General features: G+C 39.8%; 2 protein-coding genes across 7 annotated transcripts; one reads left to right on the forward strand and one right to left on the reverse strand.

The window, feature by feature from the left end:
- Positions 1–771: 771 nt before the first annotated feature.
- SLU7 (SLU7 homolog, splicing factor) lies at positions 772–14,658 on the reverse strand. Of its 3 annotated transcripts, none has more exons than XM_030503991.1 (16): positions 14,576–14,658; positions 13,667–13,852; positions 12,905–13,058; positions 12,537–12,617; positions 11,735–11,899; positions 10,179–10,244; positions 8,585–8,632; positions 7,953–8,084; positions 7,550–7,647; positions 6,109–6,176; positions 5,777–5,916; positions 4,719–4,880; positions 4,173–4,277; positions 3,898–3,972; positions 3,541–3,645; positions 772–2,592 (listed from the first exon to the last, which is right to left on the reverse strand). In XM_030503991.1, the coding sequence occupies exons 2-16, from the start codon at positions 13,828–13,830 to the stop codon at positions 2,413–2,415; spliced, it is 1,743 nt and encodes a 580-aa protein (XP_030359851.1). In that variant the 5' UTR covers positions 13,831–13,852; positions 14,576–14,658; the 3' UTR covers positions 772–2,412. The 3 variants fall into 3 exon arrangements, with proteins under 3 accessions (XP_030359851.1, XP_030359849.1, XP_030359850.1); XM_030503989.1 differs by lacking the exon at positions 14,576–14,658 and adding an exon at positions 14,312–14,347; XM_030503990.1 differs by lacking the exons at positions 8,585–8,632; positions 14,576–14,658.
- Positions 14,229–19,346, forward strand: PTTG1 (PTTG1 regulator of sister chromatid separation, securin). 4 transcript variants are annotated; one of them, XM_030503992.1, is made up of 6 exons: positions 14,229–14,919; positions 15,766–15,867; positions 16,184–16,362; positions 17,008–17,101; positions 17,904–18,053; positions 19,191–19,346. In XM_030503992.1, the coding sequence occupies exons 2-6, from the start codon at positions 15,786–15,788 to the stop codon at positions 19,268–19,270; spliced, it is 585 nt and encodes a 194-aa protein (XP_030359852.1). In that variant the 5' UTR covers positions 14,229–14,919; positions 15,766–15,785; the 3' UTR covers positions 19,271–19,346. The 4 variants fall into 4 exon arrangements, with proteins under 4 accessions (XP_030359852.1, XP_030359855.1, XP_030359856.1 ...); XM_030503995.1 differs by having other exon boundaries at positions 14,712–14,919; positions 17,017–17,101; XM_030503996.1 differs by having other exon boundaries at positions 14,712–14,919; positions 17,020–17,101.
- Positions 19,347–20,678: the final 1,332 nt, after the last annotated feature.

A 20,678-nucleotide genomic window follows, 5' to 3' on the forward strand; every position in this document is an offset into this window, starting at 1 on the left:
AGGAAACTGGTCCATCTTCCCCATCGGCTCTCTCTTGGCAGGGTGAGACAGGGCATGGCCCAAAGTCAGCTACAGTCATGTCTTTGGGTATTGAAAAGCAAAATCCATGCACACGAGCATATGCTCAGGGTGGAATTCAGTATGTTTATTTGTAATAAACAGATCTCCCTATAGCACTGAACATGCTACATTGACTTCTACATGAACCTTTAATTCTCTCCCCATTTTTCTCTTGAACATAAGAAAAATACTCACTAAACAAGCATCTAAACCTGAACTTTACAGGCTGCCTGGATTGGTGAATTATTTGTTCTGCATTCTAAATTGCTCTTTTCAGTGTTATTTCTGAATTGCCTCCTTCATAAATAATCAAGTCTGTAGCTACTTTTAGAAAGGTATCTTAATAGCTCAAGGAACTGCTGTAATAGACCCTTCTTCTACCTCACCTTCCCAATTGCCTTGGCACTGACCAAGACAACAGCAGTTGGTATCTCTGCAGCTGGACATACGCTGGCCAGAACTTCAGATGTTACAGCCCTGAGAAGAATAACAGTTTACAGTTCAAATCAGCTAATTTGGAAAAATCCAAGGACAGTTTGCATTCAGGTCATACCAAAGGATCTCTGGAGCACAGTAAATAACCTAAAATGTTGATCATCAATGAGAATATCACAAATAGTTTTAATATAGAACTACACTGCAGCCTAATGCAGAATTTCCATTATTAGCTATGTATGCTAAATTAAAACACTCAAATCCTCAAAGCACCTGTGAAATCACACACATGACACTTAAATGTATGTTTATTGTATGTAATGACTTGTGGAAAAGACCAGTTTTTTGTTTAAATTATCCATAACCTAGAGAGGTCGAGACATGAGCTGATGTGGAAACTTAGAACGTGAGTCACTAGTATAGCAGAAGGAAAACTCTATCCCTAATATTTCCCCCCTCCTCTGACTGTCTAAATCCACATGGTCTGTGAAAACATAAAAGCAATTTCTGCAAAAGCTGATTTCTATTTTCTGAAGATTTTCTTTCCTGCTACTTGTTATTAACAATTCCACCCCGAGATCTTTGATCTCACTACTTGGGTTTGTTTTCTTGCAAGTGCCAAATCAGGTTTTAAAAATAAATGCCCACAGTCAGATGTACAAGTCTTATAAAATAAAATCGGCATCCAGAATTAGCATTTTTGTAACAAAAATAAAGGGGAAGCAGACTTGGAGAAAATCTAATAAAAAAAGGAAAGCAGCTTTACAGGTACAACATGTTACAGCTATAACACTGTTTCACTTTCTGCCAGTAACTTTAACTTCCTTCATTGTTTACAAAGTGGAAATTCTAATCAGATTCTTCATTTTAAGAAGAAAAGCCAGGATTACAGCCTCTTCAGCCTTACCATTAATATAACCACATTAAATGTGGTTATAAAAGCCATGTTTAATCAGACAGTTTAAGCCATAACAGAAATGATTTGTAAGCCTTCCAACTCTAAAGTCATGCTGTGAAGTTTTTTACGCTTCTCCAACTTTTAATAATCCAAGGGGAAAACTCCCAGTTTAAGGACTAATATTGCCAAACACACAGCAGATGATGCTTTACATTGTCAAAAGATATTAGAGCCTAACACTTGGTATTACATCAAGCAACAGGATTCTGGAAGTTATAAGGGTGAGATGAAGACTGTTATCAAAAGAACTTGGATCTCTGCAACTGAAATTTGTATGTTAACATCTGCAGAAATAGAATTTAAAAGCTCTACAGTCAGCTTCTATTGAAAAGGCTGGACAGCATTTAAAATATTCCTATTAATTTAACAAAAACTGTACAAAGTTATCAGTTTTTACATTTCCAAAATAATTACTACAAAGTGATTGAGAGAAAATCTATTTCTCCTTTTAAAGCCATGTGACAAGCAACTCCCCTTATAAAGAAGAGGATTCAGTAGTTGAATACTTTACCTGTTGTAGTATTTTTGCAACAATTTTTATTCTATATTAAGTGACACTTAACAACCATTTCTTCTCAGCAGTTTTGCTAAATGTATCATTACTTCATGCATATATTGATTGGCCAAATGAACCTAGAATTCCAGCCAGGATCAGATCTTTTCCAATAAAGAAATAAAATACATACTTCTACTGTAATATCTTATATATATACACATGTGTGTATATATAATTTGTGACTATGTATACATACACACATATATAACATGTCTATAAATGTCTCCTGAATTGCTATGTCTATTGAACTAATTGCTATAGTATATCTATTTATGTCTATTGAAAGCCGTATTCACCAACTTTTTTGGTGCAAAAAAAAAAAGTCTCTGCCATAGCGAATTTCTATAGAGTTGTAAAAAACTATGAAAAAGAGTCTTGTGTATAGGAATGATTTTTGTTGTGACTACTGTCCAAGAAAAGAGGCCATAGGATCATCAGGTCTCTGACGTTTCATTCTGTAAGCTTCCATTTCCTCTTCTGTTGGCTCCCTGCTGTCATATAGGCTGTTGTATGGTCTCTTCCTCTCATCTATCTGCATGATTTCTTTCACGTGAAGAAGACGAGCCTCTTCTGCATTTAGTGCCTGAAATTAAAGGAAAAAAAACAAACCAAAACATCACAATGAAAGTTTGTATTAGATTTCAGTACCATGAACAAGCAGCAGGCAGAATGGTGGGATAAGCAATATACATCCGTCCAGTACACCTACAGCCCACTTCACTTAATGCTCAGTTTTTAAACATAAAATGATGGTAAAATGATATTTAACAAACAAGATCCTTTTACCTCTTTCCAATGGCCAAAATCAAGTAAGAAACTCCTCAGCTCTACCGAAAATGTAATCATGACCCAGGAAGTACAAAAGCAGATAAGCAAGCATGTGACCTTAGGGGTTTGGGTATGTGTATCTTTTTGGGGGGGTTATTTTTTAAATGCTTTTTGATATACATGTTATACTCCTCAAACTACTACTGTTGCTCCTTCTAGCTACTGAAAAGAAATTCTATTTGTACAATGCTTTTACTAACCATAGTTTCACATGGTGACATTATTTCACACTCTGAATATCCAGCGGCTGTGCTTGTGGAAGAGCTGTTCAGCAGCGTCAGCCTACAGCTTGGTGGATGGATTTATTGCATCAGCTGTGAGACTGGGCACAAGTCTGGGATCAGAAGTGCTAAGCTAAGCTTTGACAGTGCCTTTGATCTCCCCATCTTCCTCCAATACACAAATCATTGTGTTCTGAAATGTCTTTTATAGATCTACAGCTGTGGCGTAGACAGGAAGTGTTCTAAATCATCTAAACTAAGTCTTCCGAAACTAAACATTTATTGCATGCTTGCCCAAGAAATAGGGAATATACTTTAGAACATCTAACAGCATTTTAAATTTGCTTTAGCTCAAAATTAGCATTAAAGAACATCCCACAGAATACCACAGGAACTGCATTACAGGCTTTGTAAAACTGACATTGCTGTAAAGTATTTTTCAAGTTCTTTTTGCCACAAAACCACTGAAGAATATAGTGCACCTTTTTAAGCTTTTCTTGCTTCTTTTTCTCTTCACCCTCACTATCTGAATTTGAGCTCTTCTTGTGCTTCTTCTTTTTCTTCTCTTTCTGTTTCTCTTGGTGGATCTGTAAAGTGGGAAACCGCTTACTGTTAAGATTCAACTTGCACACAGTAATGTTGAAGTCATTAAATCCCAAGGGTCCACTGAAAACTAAGCTCTCAAATAGCATTAATAGAGATGTTAATGATCTAATAATGCAGTCTAATGATTCTCAGACTCATTATGACTTGTGTAATTTTGTAGTTATACGTATCTTTCCATCTCTTAAAACGCTGAGGAAAAACATCTGCCTTCCGGAGAAAGGCAAACAACCTACCTCCATCAGTGTTTTGGGTTTTGTCATGTGTTCTTCCTCCCTGGGTTGTTCTTCTAGTAAGCTTGCTTCAGCATTCTACACAACAGACAAGAGAAAGGATACCCATTTACTAAACATACTTGAAAGGGGAAGGACAAAAAAAAACCCCTAAACCAAACAAAAAACCCCACAAACTCAAAATACCCCAAACCCACCAAAGAAGCAAAACAGTTTAAAACTTAGATAGGAAGATTAATGGTTTTTAGCTCTTACCAAGTAGCTAAGACAATACTTACAGCAATTTCTTTCCCAGCTTCTCCTGTACAGTATGAGTACTTGACAAATGAGTGGCAGCACTTGTAACCCCACTTGCCTTCTTTCCAGTATGAACCCCAAATGCACTGCAAGAGAAGGCACATACACCCATAGTGATACTCCCATAAGGAGCAAGCTGCAATCTATTCCTGAGGTTATATCCTGGTAAGTAAATTATTTGAACAATCCAGAAGGGAAAGTTATGAGAAATAGTTTGTAATTTTGCATTAGCCTTACAGATAGTTTCAGAAAAGAGAAAAGCAACAGGATGTGGTCAACTCATATTCAAAGTCAAAGGGAAATACAGTAACTTTCCCTTTAGCTTAAGATTGCCATTGTAACAACTCAGATTCACATTGCAACCATGACAATTTGAAATCCTGCTTGGTAGAAAAAGAGAGTGTCAAATTTGAGACGGAGAAAATTTATTTGCTGTATTAATTATATTGTACTATATCCTACCATACCTCATACCCTTCCAATGGGAGGCAATCTTTTTTATAATCTTAACATAAGCTAAGGCTTACTGTATGGTTGTTGATCTTTACATCTTCTTCATATTTAGAGCAAGCAACAGCTTTCTCTTGTCCTTTGATGACTGTTCCATGCCTAGAGTACTCCACGTAATCTTCCGTTTGAGCTAACAGCAGTTCAGCTGGTGGGGCATCTAGATGTTCTTGTCCTCCATACTGAAATGCAAAGAGAAATGGCATATAGCAGTTTGGGAAAAAAAGCCCACCTTTTATGTGGTTAAGCATTACATTTCAAACTGTGTCTCTTTCAGAAGGCAGTGAAGGTGACACAAATGAAGTGGATTGAGACAATTTAATCTTTAGGGAATAGTTAAGAGTGAAATACATCTCCTCCTATGGCCATTGTGGTAGGGTTTTTGTGTTTTGGCTTGGGTTTGTTTGTTTTGCCTGGAGGATTACAACAGTGCTACTCCTCACACAAAGCAGGAAAACTTTTCAGACCAAACCAGAAGGCTCTGGTATAACCAAAGCAGTACTTTCTGTCCCACTCCTGACAAGGTTAGAATCTAAATGGATTATTTAGTTGCCAGCTGTCCAAGAAGCCAACTGCAAAATAGAAAACAAGTATTTGCCTAGAAGACTGCACTGAAAATTCTAGACTGAAAATTCTGCTTTTCACATTTAAGAGAACAGGAATGGTTAAAAATAATTCTGGGAGACAGTAACTTGGGTATTTTACAAAAGATACCACTTTTAAACTAAAAAAAAATTTTCAACCACTTGTATTATTTAAAAAAATATAAAAATCCAAATTCCCACTCCTCCTACATACTGCTGTCAGATTTTTGACTGGAGAAATTCTAACAGTTAATGGAAGAGCTCGCAATAATCCAAAGAAATATGAGCACACTTTCACAGTTTCCTATATTACATACTAAAATTAATCTAATTGCTGAGATAGTGTGTTTAGATACAAAAATCTTTTTTATGAATCTAAGCTGCTGAGAACAGCTGATGCAGTTTCACACAGCATTACCAATTTTATTTGTTCCTCAAGACCTAGGCTTCAAACTCAACAGAGTTCTTATTAAATAAAATCAAATGTCTGTTACCTTCTCTAAGATGCTTTCTTTCTGCTGTGCCTTGAAATCTTCTTTTTTCACTTTGAAGGATTTATAAAGTAGCTCTAATTTTGTAGGGTCTGCTTGAAGATGAACTTCAGAGCCTTTGTCATAAGCCTCCCAAGCAAACACTGTGTACACAAGAGGTTTCACTTAATATTTATTCTAAAACTGACATGTGCATTCAAATTATGATCTTTAATTCTATAGTAATTTGAAAGAAAGCCTCAATTTAAAAATATTTATTTCTCTTTTGCAAGAAAGAAGCATTAACTTACGTCTTCTAAATCAATTTCCTTAGAAAAACCTCAAAATCCACTTACATTGAGTCTGTGCCATTGAAATGGTATCTCCAGTGTAGCGAACAAAGTTATCACCTGCGTAACCAACTCTGCAGAAAAGAATAATAGGATTCTTAGCATTCAAGTAACATGATTTCCTTTTAAATACAATCATAGAACACCAACGGGAAAGTAAAAAGTCTCCTTTGTGACCTGAGAGTTAAGAACAGAGGGAGAGGAAGGAGCATTCAACTCAACGTGTGAAAAGCAAGTCTAGGCTCCCCATAGTCACGCAAGTGTTAGATAGCAACTCAGAATACTTGATGCCTACATTTACATGGAATCATCTTACGACAGAGACCTGGAGCTGTGTCTGGGATACCAAGCACTGTAAGTCAAACTTGGATCCAACTGCACAATAAATATGCATAAATGGTATATGATATTCTAGCACAGTGATTCTCGCTTTTGGATTTGTGAATCTCTCCTCCCACCCAGACCCAGTGTATGGCTCTACCATTCTCGGTTACCTTCTGCACCCCTCGAAGAGATTCAATGACTGTATAGAACAGATTAAAAATCAAATAATATTAACAATCCAATTTCTTATTCTTTTCACCTTCCCAAAGCCACTCTGAAAAATTCAGTCTGTGGCGGAAACACAGATTTAACAAAGGTCAAATTATGATTCTGGAGAGAAGTGAAAAGATCAGCATCTAAAAAAAGAGCTGGCTGGCATGATTCTAGCTGGGGGCAAGGAGAGGTGGAAAGAGAATCATTTGCTAGCATTTATTCACTGCCATTCTGTTTCAGGCAGAGAGCTAATCCAATCACTGTACTCTGAATAAATATTTCTACTCCAGGCCTGTCTGCTCTGCAAGGCCACAGCACTACACAGGTCAAGGCGGGGTCACAGCTCAAGTGCTTGACTCAGGTTTTAAGTGAGACAGTCTTATGTGCAGCCAAAAGCCAGCCTATGGTATTCTCCAGTTATCTATCTAGACAATGCCAAAGCTTTCAGACCTTTTTTACGCAGACTCCATTAATATATGAGGAGCTCTTGCTCCTAATTCAAGCATTTACTTGGGTACCACAGATATTCCACGTTAGTCTCCAGTGCTGAATGCTTTCCAACAAATGAAGTTTAAGATTTGGTTACTGAAATACTTTACATAAACATCATTATTGTTTACAGGAATCACCTCTAGATACAGCAGTATTCTAATCCTTGTACAGATCATTAAACTAAATGGTGGTCCATATGCCTGAACATTAAGGGCCAGAATTACTAAAAACCCCACTTTTACATACTAAAACAAAAAGTGCTGCTGAATATTTTTTTCCATATTTACTACTACTTCTATCCATAACTGACTAGAGATTCATTAGTAAAAGGACATACACATAAAAGAAAATACAAAACTATTAATCTCATTTTTAACAGTTGTGTTGGATACAGAAGCATGATCCTGTTTTAACTTACTCATCTGGATTCTTCCCTGTATTGGCATATGGGTTTTCCCTCATTGCTCTTGTTTTGGGATCATAGTAAGCGGAGTTTGGATCTAGATTTCTCAAGTACTAGGAAAGAAAATAACATATAAGATATTTAATATTTATGATTGTAAAAGAACTGAAGTTACTCCTATATTCCCCAGCTTAGACATTTTAAGAAGTTGCAGCTGTGCAGAAGGATAACCTTGACAAAGTCATAACATGAGCAGGAATAGAACTGAAAATAGACCTGAACCTCCATGCCCCAAGACCCATACATAAACTCATTAACATTTGAGCACAGAATTGTTTAGAAATGAACTCTCATGAATACAAAAGAACATAAAGATAAAAAAAAGAACATAAAATTCTGTAAAGAACTCTTTACTTACTTTAGCAATATCTTCCCGAATACGTAAATTTCTAACTGTGATACGTCTTTTCGAGTCAAAGTTCTGTCCAGGCATATCAATGTCATCTGCATATTTATCTTCATCTTCATCTTCACTGTTATGATCTCTTTCCTGAGGAGAGATGGGAAACTCCTAAATAAAAGGGGACATTCACACTAGAGACAAGTATGAGAACCTGATTTTAGTGGTTTCATTAAAAATTCTGCAATCTGTGTAGTTAAAAACTAGCATCATTTACCTGGGCTTAAGTGTGCTATCATGCTAACCTAACATTCAACAGTTCTCAGAAATACTCTTGTTAAAGGACTTCCACTTCCTCACATGGGAACACTTACAAAACCAGAACTGTGATTATATTAAGGAAACAGTTATCATGGACGAACTATACCACTTGAGAACTAGTTATTTGCATGCACTTCCAAGGTTTGACAACACACAGGAATTAAAACCAAAAACCCTTCTGTGAAATCCAACGATCTCTGCTGGAAAGAACGGGCAGCCAGTGGCACGAACCCAACATTCAAACCCTTATGCCACCCTTGTTTCACTGTTCCACTAACTACAGGTCCTTTTTTCTGCCCATGGTGTAATGCAGTGGGTAGTCATCTTACTGTCTGTGAATTTGGTTCCTCTTCTCCCCACTGGTGTCTTGGGGAGTTCTGCAGCAAACAAAGAGCACATCAGCAAAGAAGACAAAGTAGTGGAGAGAGGAAAGATGGCAGGGATATAAAGAGCAATCAAAGCAGAGCTTGATGCTGGATGCAAAATACAATTTACATGTGGCACAAAATGCACAAAGATTGCAACATAATGTTCTAGGAAAGAGCTTGTAAATGTCTCTATTACAGACACATGGTGGAGATCTTTTCACTGTTTTCCAATCTAATTTTCCAAGCCTCTGCAGGAACAACAAATTCTAGAACTGTCACGGTTTGTTAGAGCTTGCTATGCCTTTGAACACTAATGGTTTACACTATGATATTTCATATCATGCAAACATAACCAAGGTTCAACTCTGAAGCTTAAAAACAAAAGCAATTAAGAAATATTTATGCAAGTGTTTAGTGAGGATTGACAGGAATTCAGAAGCCATGATTTAATCTGGAGAAACAGAGCCAGACTGTATTTTTCAATGTGCTTAGCCTCTAATTTGAGAATACTTGCACCATTAAAAATGGAAATACGTGGGAGTCCTGGAGGACTGACCAGCAAACTGGCTACGCAAAACAGTCTTGGTCCTGTCAAGATCTCCTGCCAGAGATAGTTCTTATGTTTCAAACACACTGCCCTTCTTACAGCTTCATTTTGTAAGGAATATGGAAGCCAACAATGTTTGCCTTGAGGTGAAAACAGGCACCAAAAAGAGAAAGGTTATTTTTCTACCGGGAAGGTTAGAACGCTGTATTTTGTGCTGGGTCGGAGATTAAGTTCACTCTGCCATCTAGTGACAAAATGTGAGGTGACAACCTCTGGAAAACGCAGGCCCAATTGTATGTAGTCTTTCTGTTGCTTGTTTTCTCTCTTGCAATATTAATTAAAAAACCCCTACTTCTGACCAGTAGCAGTATCTAATTTTTCCCCATTTTACAAACTTAGAATATTATCAGAAATTATGTTTAAAATTAGAATTTTATATCAAAGATTATCAAAAGCATTGCCTGTTATCTAAGGGGAGCTTGTGGAAGTTAGCAGAAGGTGCAAACTCTGCAGTTGTAAGCTAGATGGGAACGACACTGAAAATAGTCATAGCAACGACTGAAGAAGAAACAAGTTTGGTTTAAGATAAAGAAAACACCTTCCTAGTCTAATTTATACCAAGCATTACTAAACCAATCCACAGTCACGTTATGGTCATTACCTCAACATTAGTCAGCCGTAACCTTTCAGTATATGAAAAAAGTTACATGTAAAACAAGTTTTTTTGACCCAAAATTCAATGTCATTAATTTTAGCAAGAATAATCATCATACAGAATTTTTACCCATAAAGGGAAAACAACCAACTTTCACATGAAAGAAGATGCTTCAAATTCTTGAATGTGACACATACGCTATGCTGGTGCTAGGGAAGTCTTTAAATTATTGAAGGGCATAAAAAAAGCAGTAACAGGCCCTGTATTGAGAAGAAAAGCAACGGAGAGCAGAAGTAACCTGCTGTATTTTTATTCAGGCTAAAGAAAAATACAAAAGGGGTTAGTTTACTTACCACTTGCTCCAGCTTCCCTGATGCTAACTCTTCCTGAAGCTTCTGGGCTTTCAGCGTACGTTTGGCCTGTGTTATCATGAAACACATTTGTTTTAATATTTCTTTTTAACAGCAAGTGTGTAATAATACTTCTTTATCACAACCAGCTCCTCTGACTGCTGTCATTAAAATATATTAATTATTACCAAAAAATGGGGGTTTTAATTGTCTTGGTGCTTGTAAAAAATCAGCAGCCTACAGCTGTCTCCTGTGCTTTACCACATTGTTTTTCTGAAGCTCAAGGAAAGGAAACTATGTACACTAACCATTTTACTACTTTATATTATACTGTTTAATAAAAGTTTACCAGAGTTTATGCAGCTGTACCATTAATACATTCATGCTACTTTAAGAAATAGAGAGCTTATTTTAGTTCAATAGGGTTTAAAACCAAACACGTTTTACTATTGTGTCCTCATAGACTAGTTAGAAACTTCAGTGTTTAAGGTACTTCGTGACTGATGCTGCATTTATGGTTCACGCAAGAAGCACCAAAGTCTAGCACCTGAAGCGGGATTTTAAAGCAGGATGTAGTGAATTTTTGTACATCACAGAACCACAAACAGTTGACAACGGAGGTACCTCTGGAGACTGCCAAGGAAAATCCACCTGCCCAGAGCAGGCTTACCTGCAACAGGTTGCCTAGGACCGTGCCTAGGCAGGTTTTGATTACCTCCAAGAATGGAGGCTGCCCAGCCTCCCTGGGCAAGCTGTTCCACTGTTTGATCACCCTCACAGTAGAACATTTTTTTCTTAAACAGAATTTCTTGTATTTCAATTTGTGCCCACTGCTTCTTGTCCTGTCACTAGATACTACTGAGAAGAGTCTGGTTCTGCCTTTAAACACTCCCATCAGACATTTATGCACACTGATTAGATCACTTTTAGCACAGCTTTCCTACGTACTGTAGGAAAATATTGAGGACCAGGCATCGAAGGGAGTTACTTAGGCACCTAATTATCTTTTGGAACAGCTAGCTAACATCCAGCTAAGGTAGTGAACTCTTTTTTTTTTCTCTTCTTAGAAGTTACTTAGTGCACATGCATTTGGTGCATACAGATATAAAGTTATCTGCAACAGCAAGATGCCAGCCTGCACAGAGCTGTGTACAAATAGTCCACTGCTCCATCATGGTAACAAAAAGGATTCATGAATAAAATAACATGAATGAGGTTACAAAATAGGTAGAGATTTATTGGCTCTAATACAGCCAGATAATAAATTCCTTTCTTGCCTGTGATTCAATCTGCATCTTGGGTAATAAATTCTAAGGTTTGCCTATTAAAAGGTGAGCAATCTGGAGAGACACTTTATTGTACAGATTCATACTCGGTTGCCAGTTCAGATCTCAATTTTCAGTTTAAATGAAGTTTGCTATCAACCACAGTATCCATCTCACTTTTTCATTATCAATACAGCACAAGGTCTAATATTAACACTGCACATAACAAACATGCCTTCTCCCAGCCAAGCCAAACACTAAGCTTTTCCTAAATAAAACATAGCACCTACATACCAAATCAACCTTGGCATATTCCTCTACAATCTTCATATGCTCTTCTGGGTTATAGCCATTCCAACGGTCTCGCTTTCCATCATAATCAAACATCAGTTGAGGCTGCACATGTTCATCTGGTGCAATATTCATGCCTGTGTATCTTGCTCCAATTTTCCTGGGTCTCTGAAAGTTAAAAAACAATGGCTGGATCAGTCCATTAGACTAAGATACATTACTCAGATACCCGATTAAAAATAGTATCAATTGAGCTTCTCTAGAGCCAGTTAAATTCAGCACTATAAGCCTGTGAATTGTAAATAAATACAAGTAATTCATTTCTATATTTTACAGTAGCACAACTGACTCCAAACCTCATCAATTTCAAACTCTATTTTCCACAGTTATGAAAGAAGTTTAAACACAATTTCTGGGGATGGCTTCCAGCTGGCATGAAACAGAAAGACAGCACTTGAGTTAAAGCAAATTATTATGAACAGCTAAATGTTTTCACCTATTATCACAGTATCAATAATCTCAAACAGATCAATGATCACAAACAGAATTGATGAACAACACCCTGAACAGTATCATTCTTTCCTTTTGTTTTTCCTACATAACAAATTTCTTTAGAAATTTCCAAGCCACCTTCCAATATCTGCAACGTGTTTCAAAATAGCTTTTTCAAAACTAGTAATTTCTATTTTATCTATAGCTGGCTATTTTTCACTAAGATTAGAATCCACACTGTTTTCAAAACCATTAAAACATCAACAAAACGATTCTATTTCTATGATTCTATGATTCTAAAAGTTGAGTTTACCTCCATGCAGTCTTTCTTACTATGTGTCAATGCGCCACAGTTCTCGCAAGCTCCTTTACGGTATCTAGTTGCCACAGCATGCTAAACAACAAAAAAAGACAGTGATGTACAAACTTGTGGCAAGATTCATACACGTGTTCCCAACACCCAATTCATTTTTTCCATACAAGTAAAATGTGCATGATCTACCCAAGCCCAGAACATGTATTTTGATTATTATCAAAAAATGCCTTGTGTTTGATCAAATCAGACTTGACAGCTGAATCAGAATTCCCAACTCCTGTCTTCCTCAAAAACATGTAACCAGAAATTATATCCTCATGGACTCAACCCAAATCTTTATTTTATGACAAAAATATTTTGCATACCTCTTTAACTCCTCGTTTGTACCAGTCTCCAGAGGAACTATACTGTTTCTGCTTCTCTGGCTGTGGCCTCTGATGCTTTAGTGTAGGTCTTTTAGAAGGATCTATGTACCACGGTACTGAGGATATGTACTGAGGAATATGAGGATTGATATCCCTGTAAAAGATGTGTAATAAATACATGGCATAGGGAAAAAACCCCACAAAAACTTAGCCTAACAAATAACTCTTACATGAAAGTTCAGTGCTTTAATAAATATAATTAAGTTGTTAACACCACATTGCAAATTTAACTAGATAAACACAGACTCATGTTGAGATGTCGTCGTCATCTAATTCCTGACTCCAAATCAAATACTTCATTCTGTGCAATGTTACTGAGCACAAAACCAGTAACATTCCTCTTCTCAGAAGCAACAAGCAAGAGACGGAGAACAGATAAGGTATGCTGTGAAGTTCCCCAGTACCAGGTTTTGGTCACTTTTAAATCACCACCAATAAGTATCCACACAGATGGAACTTTTAGCTGCACTGTCAATAAATTACAGTCAATAAACACTGAACCCACATTTTTTGTGGGGAAAATATGTTTCTAGGGATGACAGGAATGTTAAAAGCAAACTAACAGAGTTCAACTATTTATTTCCACAATGACTCATGTAGAAATCATGTATCACGCTCATGATTATTCTGTAACCACAACAGGGGAAAAAAGACATTTTTAACCAGTAGCTTTACAATAGCCATAGCTTTGATTAAACTTACTTTCCTTCTTCATCCACCTCAGCAGGCGCATTTCCTAGTTTCCTCTGTTCTTCTAATTCCTTTTTTTTCCTCCAGTCTTCTCTTGTCATCTTCTTTGGTTCCTCCAGGCTCACATCATTTGACCCTCCTGACGGAGCGGCGTTCATTACCGTCCCTGATGACATTTTGGTTTTTTTCTTTTTTTTCCTGTTAAGAGAAAAAAGCCAAAGCCTTACAGATCAGTATTATTTGACAGCACAGTTCTTCGACATAGTTTTGCACTGAGTGAAACCAGTTACAGTGTAAAATGCATTCAAAAATAAGCAATGGTGCTGGGAAAACCCCCTTACTATTAATGAATGCAATGCCTCGTTTGTTATGTTGATTAATGTATTATTTAGGGTCACCTGCTGGAGGTGCCTTACCTCCTATGTTGTTCATCTATAGGAATATTACCAAGTCTTGTGTATTTTCCTGCCCATGGCTGGAACTAGACGATCTTTAAGGTCGCTTCCAACCCAAACCGGTCTCCGGAACCATAGTCTCTAGTTCCTGTTCCCTATCCAGCAGTACGCTCGCGGGGACGCGCAGCAGCAGCTCTGCACACAGCAGCAGGACACGCACTACCGGGCCCTGCAGCCCGCGCGGAGCGGGACACGGACTCACCCGGCACCGCTGCTGCTGCTGCTCGGGCCAGCAGAGCCCGCGGACCGGCCGGGGCTGCCGGAAGGCCCCGGCGCGTCCATGTAGCATGCGCGAACCCGGGCCTACGCGAGGCGAGTCAAGAGAGGCCTGCGAGGAAGCAGCGCTCCACCAGGGCCCAGCCCCGGAGGGATGCGGGTACTTCCCCGGAGCCCAGCGCGGCCGCTCCGGGCGCCGGTCCCCGCCGCTGCCGCGGCCCCTCCACCCCAAGCCCGCGCCCTTGTTTACCTGCCAGGCCGCGCCGCCGCCGGGACCGCACCGCGCGACGTCACAGCGAGCGACGGCGCTGCCGGGGGCGGTGCCACGCCGTCACCATAGCAACCGGCTCCGCCCCCGGTACGCAGCGGGTGGAGCCACGGAGAGGCAGGCGCGTAAGAAGCAGCGCGGCTGAGCCAATGGGCTGCGGAGCGTTAGTCGAAGCAGCCAATGGGCGATGCGCAGGCGGTTTAAAAGGTGGCGGTTCGGCAGTGCGGGCTGTCTGTGGCTCGATTCGGCCTTTGCGTGACCTGGAGCGGGTCTGAGCCTCCTCGGTGCGGGTGCTGCTGCGCTGGGACCTGCCGGGGGTGCCTGAGGTGAGCCCTGGGCTGGGTGAGCGCGGCTGGGAGCAGGGGGTGGTTGGTGTTACTGCTTACAGCCGGCGTCTCCGTGGAGTACGGGAGGAGAGAGGGCTCCTCGGACCAGAAGTGGCTTGAACTGAGGGAAGTGCTGAGGCCTGCGGCTGTCGGCCTTGCTTTGGCGTTGTGCTTGAGCTCTTGAAGCTGCACTAGCTAAAAGCAGCTTTTCCTGCAGGCCCCTCTTGAATGCTCGTTGCATACCTGTGCAGTGGCAGTGACAAGGTCCAGGCGGGAGCTGCCTGGCTGTAATTAACGGTGTGAGGGAATGCTCTGGTCTGTTGTCTTGGTTGAGGCTGAAAACCAGTGATGAAGTAAGCTATTTGTATAGGGTGTCCTCTAATGGTTTCTTTTTCTGGTGAAAACATGTCTCTGCTAGTAAAGTGACTGTAATTGCACTTACCTGCTCAAATGCTACATCTTCTGAGCTAAAGACTGGATTGCCTGGCTAGGAGATGTACTCTTATTGTACTGGGGAAACTACGAAGAAGTGACAAAGCAAGCCAAAGGTATTAGATCTTTCCATTTAGGATTGCTAGTGAGGCTTTACTACTTTCCTGAACTCATACAAGCTCTTTTAGGACTATGAGACTACCATGTGCACTAACAATGCCTTCAAACGTAAGGGTCTGTAGCTAAACTACTATGAAATGGTGTGAGCTATGGGTCTCTTTCCCCTTGTCTAAGGACCAGCACATGGCAGCTATATTGTCTTTAATGTGGTCTGTTTAAAAAGTGTGCTTTGGTGGGGAAAAAACCGACAAGAATGATTTCCTCTTTTTTTTTTTTCCTGCATGGGCTTTTCAGAGTGTCTCATCAGCCTGAAGATGTCAACTCTGATCTTTATTGATCAGGAGAATGGTGAAGTTGGTGCTACTAAGAATCGACTAAGACTCCCTTCAGGATCATGTGCGTACATGCTGCTTTAAGACAGTAGGGAATGAAACAAAGTGCATAAATCCATGTCTTGTTAATGCCTGTTTTGATCAGTAATAGTTTTCTATCCTTATATCTGCTTCTCTAACCAATTCTACTGATTTCTTCAGTTACCATAAAAATGAAGAGAACTGTTTTTGCCATAGATGGGGCTTGTGCTTCTGAGTTATAAGTGGTGGGCAATGATTTTTCACAGCTACTTTTCCAGCACATGCACTTACTGAAGCAAGCTTTAGGGTTGATATGGTGCTAAAGCTTCTTTGTTATGTTTTCCTTCCACCCACACCAGCAAAAGTCTTATCTGAAAGAACACAAGTTAACACTCCACTTCCCAAAAAAACAATTGGTACATCTCCTGCCACATCTCGCTCTGTCAGAAAGGCTCTTGGAAATGTGAATAGAACTCAAGAAGTCACAAGCAAGTCGGAAAAGATAAGACAGAAAAGTCAGCCTTGCACTGCAAACAAAGTGAGTACAACACACTTATGAGGGACAGAGGGGAACTTCCCCATCAGTTTTCACTGTTTAGCATGATGTCCTATTGTACAGAATATCCCTTTGGTCTACTGGGTCAGCTGTCCCAGCTGTGCCCCCTCACAACTCCTTGTGCACCTCTAGCCTATGCATGGGTGGGATGAGAAGCAGAAAAAGCCTTGACACTGTGTAAGCACTGCTCAGCAATAACTAAAACATCTCTATTATCAACACTTTTCACTCTGAATCCAAAATGTGGCATCATATGAGCTACTAGAAGAAAAATAACACTATCCTAGCCAAAACCACAAGGAATACAAGAGCCTAGGGGGTACCTAATGGCAAAGAAGTGGCTTTAGAGAAAATACTGAGTTATTCTCTTGTTCACATGTCAAGTATCAGGAACTTAATATTATGAGTGTAAATATTCCAGAGCAGTGATTTATTGCTGCTGTGTATAGTACTGTACTACATAAACTCACATGAAGCATTTGTCTCTCTTCAGGTTATTTGTGTTGAAGGTATTTAGGCATAACTTGACTGTAGCAGGCGTTCTTGTCTGTAGACCTGTATAGCACAGGAAAGCCATTACAAACAGAAACTACAGTAGCTCAAATAATGTGACTTCCTCTTTTTAAGGTCACTGAGAAGACTGCTGGTTTAGAAAGCTGTGGTGTGGTGGCTGAAGAAGAGTGGCCAGAAATAGAAAATATGTTTCCTTTTGATCCTCGAGGTAAGAACTATTGGTGTAATTATTAAAATGAACCATCAGGCTTTCATGTGTTGCTATTTTTTAAAAACTTTTTCTGAACTATTGTGGCACAGAAGTTAGCATTGCTGTTCTCTGGAGTCCTTAAACACAAGAGTGCTTGCTGCTTCTGAAACACCATCTTGCTCTCTTTTAAGTATTTTTAACAGCAGTAGCTGTGCTCCACAGATGTAGTAATCAGAGTCCTTTACTGTGATGGCAGGAAACTACTTCCAAATAACCATGCTATAGTCTCTTAATTCATTAAATAGCAACTAGTAGACAAATATTAAAAGGAGTACCTAAGCTGTACTGGAAAGTAGACTAATTTTAAGATTGTATGCTGAGAGTGGTAGTTTGTAACTGAAGAGATTCCTACTGCTGTAGGGGATACAATAGTTTCATCTTCAACTTGTAAAGCTGTTCTTTGCACAGCCCACTGCAGATATTCTATCAATCCTCCAAAGTGTGTCCTTAAGTCATCCAGTTCATCTGGAAGTGAGTGTGCAAAAACTAATTTGCCTAAGACTACTTCAGTGTTGAGGAAACGTGTATTGTGCTTCTTAGGAAGAAATTACAAAAAGCTCCTGCTTTACATTAGCAGTTACATTATGCAGTGTATGGGATTTTATGGACAACTAAGGTGTAACTGTGAATAAATACCCCATAGAGGGGGGATTGTTGGATTGTGTTGTTTTGGACCTGCTCCCACTTCATTTAATCTAGGAGAATTTGTGGCTTTCCAGGCTGGACACTTACTAAATTACAGTGTGTCTTTCTCAAACAGACTTTGAGAGTTTTGATCTTCCTGAAGAGCACAAACTAAGCAATATCAACCTGCATGGTGTTCCCCTCATGGTATTTGAAAGGACATATGACAAATGTGTGAACATGGTTCCTTCACCTGTGAAGATGGAAGAGGTTTCATGGGAGTCTAGTAAGTGGGAACTTGGCATGACTTTCAGTACATACAGTGCTTGTCGTGGTTTAGGAAAGAATCTAGTGCAGAAGTGAACTGCCACTGCTCTTCTAGCTACCAGAATAGCACATGACTGTCAGCTTTTGGTGTATAGTCAAGCTGAATTTAACTGGTCAACCACTACTAGTACAGGTAGTGGTCTCAGTGATGTTGCTGAGTGTAGACAGAGGTGGTGTGTGGAGTTACTGGGCACCAGAGCCAGCTCAGGTTGGGTCAATGCTGTACTTGCACTGTTTCTTGTAAGGCTCTACCTGCTCTGTTGTGGGCATATCTATGGCTGCATGCATTGAGGTGCTCCAGCATGACCTCATGCACAGCCACAGATACTTCAAGGTATACCTCTCCACCATTGACTTATCCTTGGGCCACAATCCCTTCAGAGGTGTACCTGCTGCAGCACAGATATAACTGTAGCCTCAGACACTTTGAGATGTACCTGCTCTGGCACAGGCTTATCCACAGCCAAAGATGCTTTGGAGTGTCCTGCTCCTGCATGGACTCATCCACGGGTCACAGTCCCTTTGACTCGGATTCGTGCTGGAGTTCCAGCCTGTCCAGTAGAGCAGCACAGAAACAGCAGTGGTGCCCTGTCCATCTGCCAGCCCAGGTGTACACCACTGCTGTTATTGGAATGTTCCAGGCATGACAGACCAAGATGATGAGCAGTGCAGTGGTACAGTGAGCAGTGAAGTGAAAATCAGCCACTAACAAGCCCTAGACTCTAATTTACAGTAAGGCAAGCAAGGTCCATGGCAAGCACAGGAGCCTGCTGATTAATGGCTGAACAGCAATAACGGGTGCAAATTTGATTTAGCACATTCCAGTTAAATCTGCTGTTATCTTGAACCCTTTGAGCCTCATGTTGGGTGCCCAGTAGTAGGTAGTATGAAGAAGATTACCCCAGCCAAAACCTGTGTGCAGCAATCTTTTGCAAAGCATTGTGGACTGATTAGTGAAGTGGAATTGACTTATGCAATCATACTACTTCCCTTAATCATTCAAGAGCCTTATGTTAATCCACTGGGAGCTAGCTTATATTTGGGAGTATAAATTCCGGGTTTCGTGAGAAACTAATTTGTTCTTTCTAACTTTCAGACTTGCTACAATCAACTGCTGACTTCCTTGCTACCCTGGATGAGATCATTGACATGCCACCTCCAAATTATGACATTTAATGCATATTCTGAAGCTTCTATTGAATTCAGATTTCATAGTTCTGTATTTTTAAATAAAAGTTAAACCTGTATAATACTAGACTTGTCTGTTTTCAATAGACCCAAGATGTAGATAGTACAATAGTGCTTTGGAAAAGGAAACTGTTAAAGCAGAGCCTGGGCAAGCTGCAAAGCAAGACTATAATACACTGTTGTCCACTGTATCTGGAAGTTAGTACCTGCTGATTAGACTGCATGGTCATGATAGGTTGAGGCCCTTCTGAACTGTTTAGATGACTTTATTAAATAGGCAATTGTTTAAAACTGATGTGTATCTAGTGTAAATTAGGTACTAGAGCTGGTACTCTTTTGGCATTTTCCTTTGTTGAACTTGTTTGCTCTTCACTGTGGTTGTTCAAGATGATGTGTTGGATTCTTAGGCAGCTGTAGATTGCTTCTAATTGTATCATCATTACGTGGTGCTAATTGCTGGGTACTGTCTGTGCTCTGTGAGGAAACCCCATCCTTCAAGTTATAAGCACACAGGCTCAATAATCTTTTTTTCTTGCATTTTAAGGGTCTTAACTCCTGTTGTTCATCACATAAGGCAAGTCAGTTGTCGAGGTGGTCAGCCTTCACTTAATTTGCCCTTGGGCAGTGCTCTGATCTATTTGGATGACAGCAGCCTGAGCTGCTTTCAGCTAATGCTTAATATGGATTGCAATGCTATGCTTGTGTTCTGGTCACATGCTGAGGCAGAAAGCCTTTCTGTATTCCATGATGCACCTGAGCTCTGAACAGGAGGCACTGCCATTAGTTCACTGTGGCACTGTGTAACTGCAAGCAGTAACAACAGCAAGACCAGCTTTTCAGCTCACATTTTACAGTAATGTCTAAAGTAACAAGAAATATGCTTTTATGATTGCAAACTGACTATGAGATGAAAATGCTTTAGCAAAGGAAGGGGGTTAATTTGGTGTGGGTCAGTGCTGTATCCCACAGTTCTGTTTCTTGGAAGCATACCGTGGCTGCAACCTGACTGCATGAAGATGAGATGTGAATCTGTAACCATGCTCCTTTCATATGTCATTTCTAGGAAGCTTAAAAATGAAGGCAGTGAAGGAGCTCTTGTGCTTTCCAATGGGTTGTCTGGTCTGCAGGTGCTGAAGGGAATGCACAGCCCTGCTGTGATGACATAATGAAGGCTCCTTTTAGCCTTGAAAAGGGCAGCAGGCAGAGCAAAGAATACCCATTTTCACTGTTTCCTGCTTATGGATGTTTCCTTAAGATATTTCATTCCCTTAAGTGCTTTTTACTCATTGCGGGGTAGATGGGCCTTTTTGGAATTGTCCTCTTGCAAATGCTGACCTTCAATCAGTTAGGACTAGAAACTTGCGGTTGCTAAATTATCAGATATCTGATGAAGTGA

The sequence above is a fragment of the Strigops habroptila genome, chromosome 12, assembly GCF_004027225.2.
Source record: "Strigops habroptila isolate Jane chromosome 12, bStrHab1.2.pri, whole genome shotgun sequence".
NCBI classification, from domain to species: Eukaryota; Metazoa; Chordata; class Aves; order Psittaciformes; family Psittacidae; genus Strigops; species Strigops habroptila.

What these genes read in the sequence shown, in the direction of transcription:
- SLU7 (XM_030503991.1), bottom strand. Translation starts at nt 13,830, where the DNA reads ATGTCATCAGGGACGGTAATGAACGCCGCTCCGTCAGGAGGGTCAAAT. An exon ending in AATATGCCAAGGTTGATTTG is followed by an intron (nt 10,245 to 11,734) that starts GTATGTAGGTGC and finishes ATGATAACACAG; the next exon opens with GCCAAACGTACGCTGAAAGC. An exon ending in AAGAAAGCATCTTAGAGAAG is followed by an intron (nt 4,881 to 5,776) that starts GTAACAGACATT and finishes TTTGCATTTCAG; the next exon opens with TATGGAGGACAAGAACATCT.
- PTTG1 (XM_030503992.1), top strand. Translation starts at nt 15,786, where the DNA reads ATGTCAACTCTGATCTTTATTGATCAGGAGAATGGTGAAGTTGGTGCT. An exon ending in AAGACTCCCTTCAGGATCAT is followed by an intron (nt 15,868 to 16,183) that starts GTGCGTACATGC and finishes CACCCACACCAG; the next exon opens with CAAAAGTCTTATCTGAAAGA. An exon ending in GTTTCCTTTTGATCCTCGAG is followed by an intron (nt 17,102 to 17,903) that starts GTAAGAACTATT and finishes TTTCTCAAACAG; the next exon opens with ACTTTGAGAGTTTTGATCTT.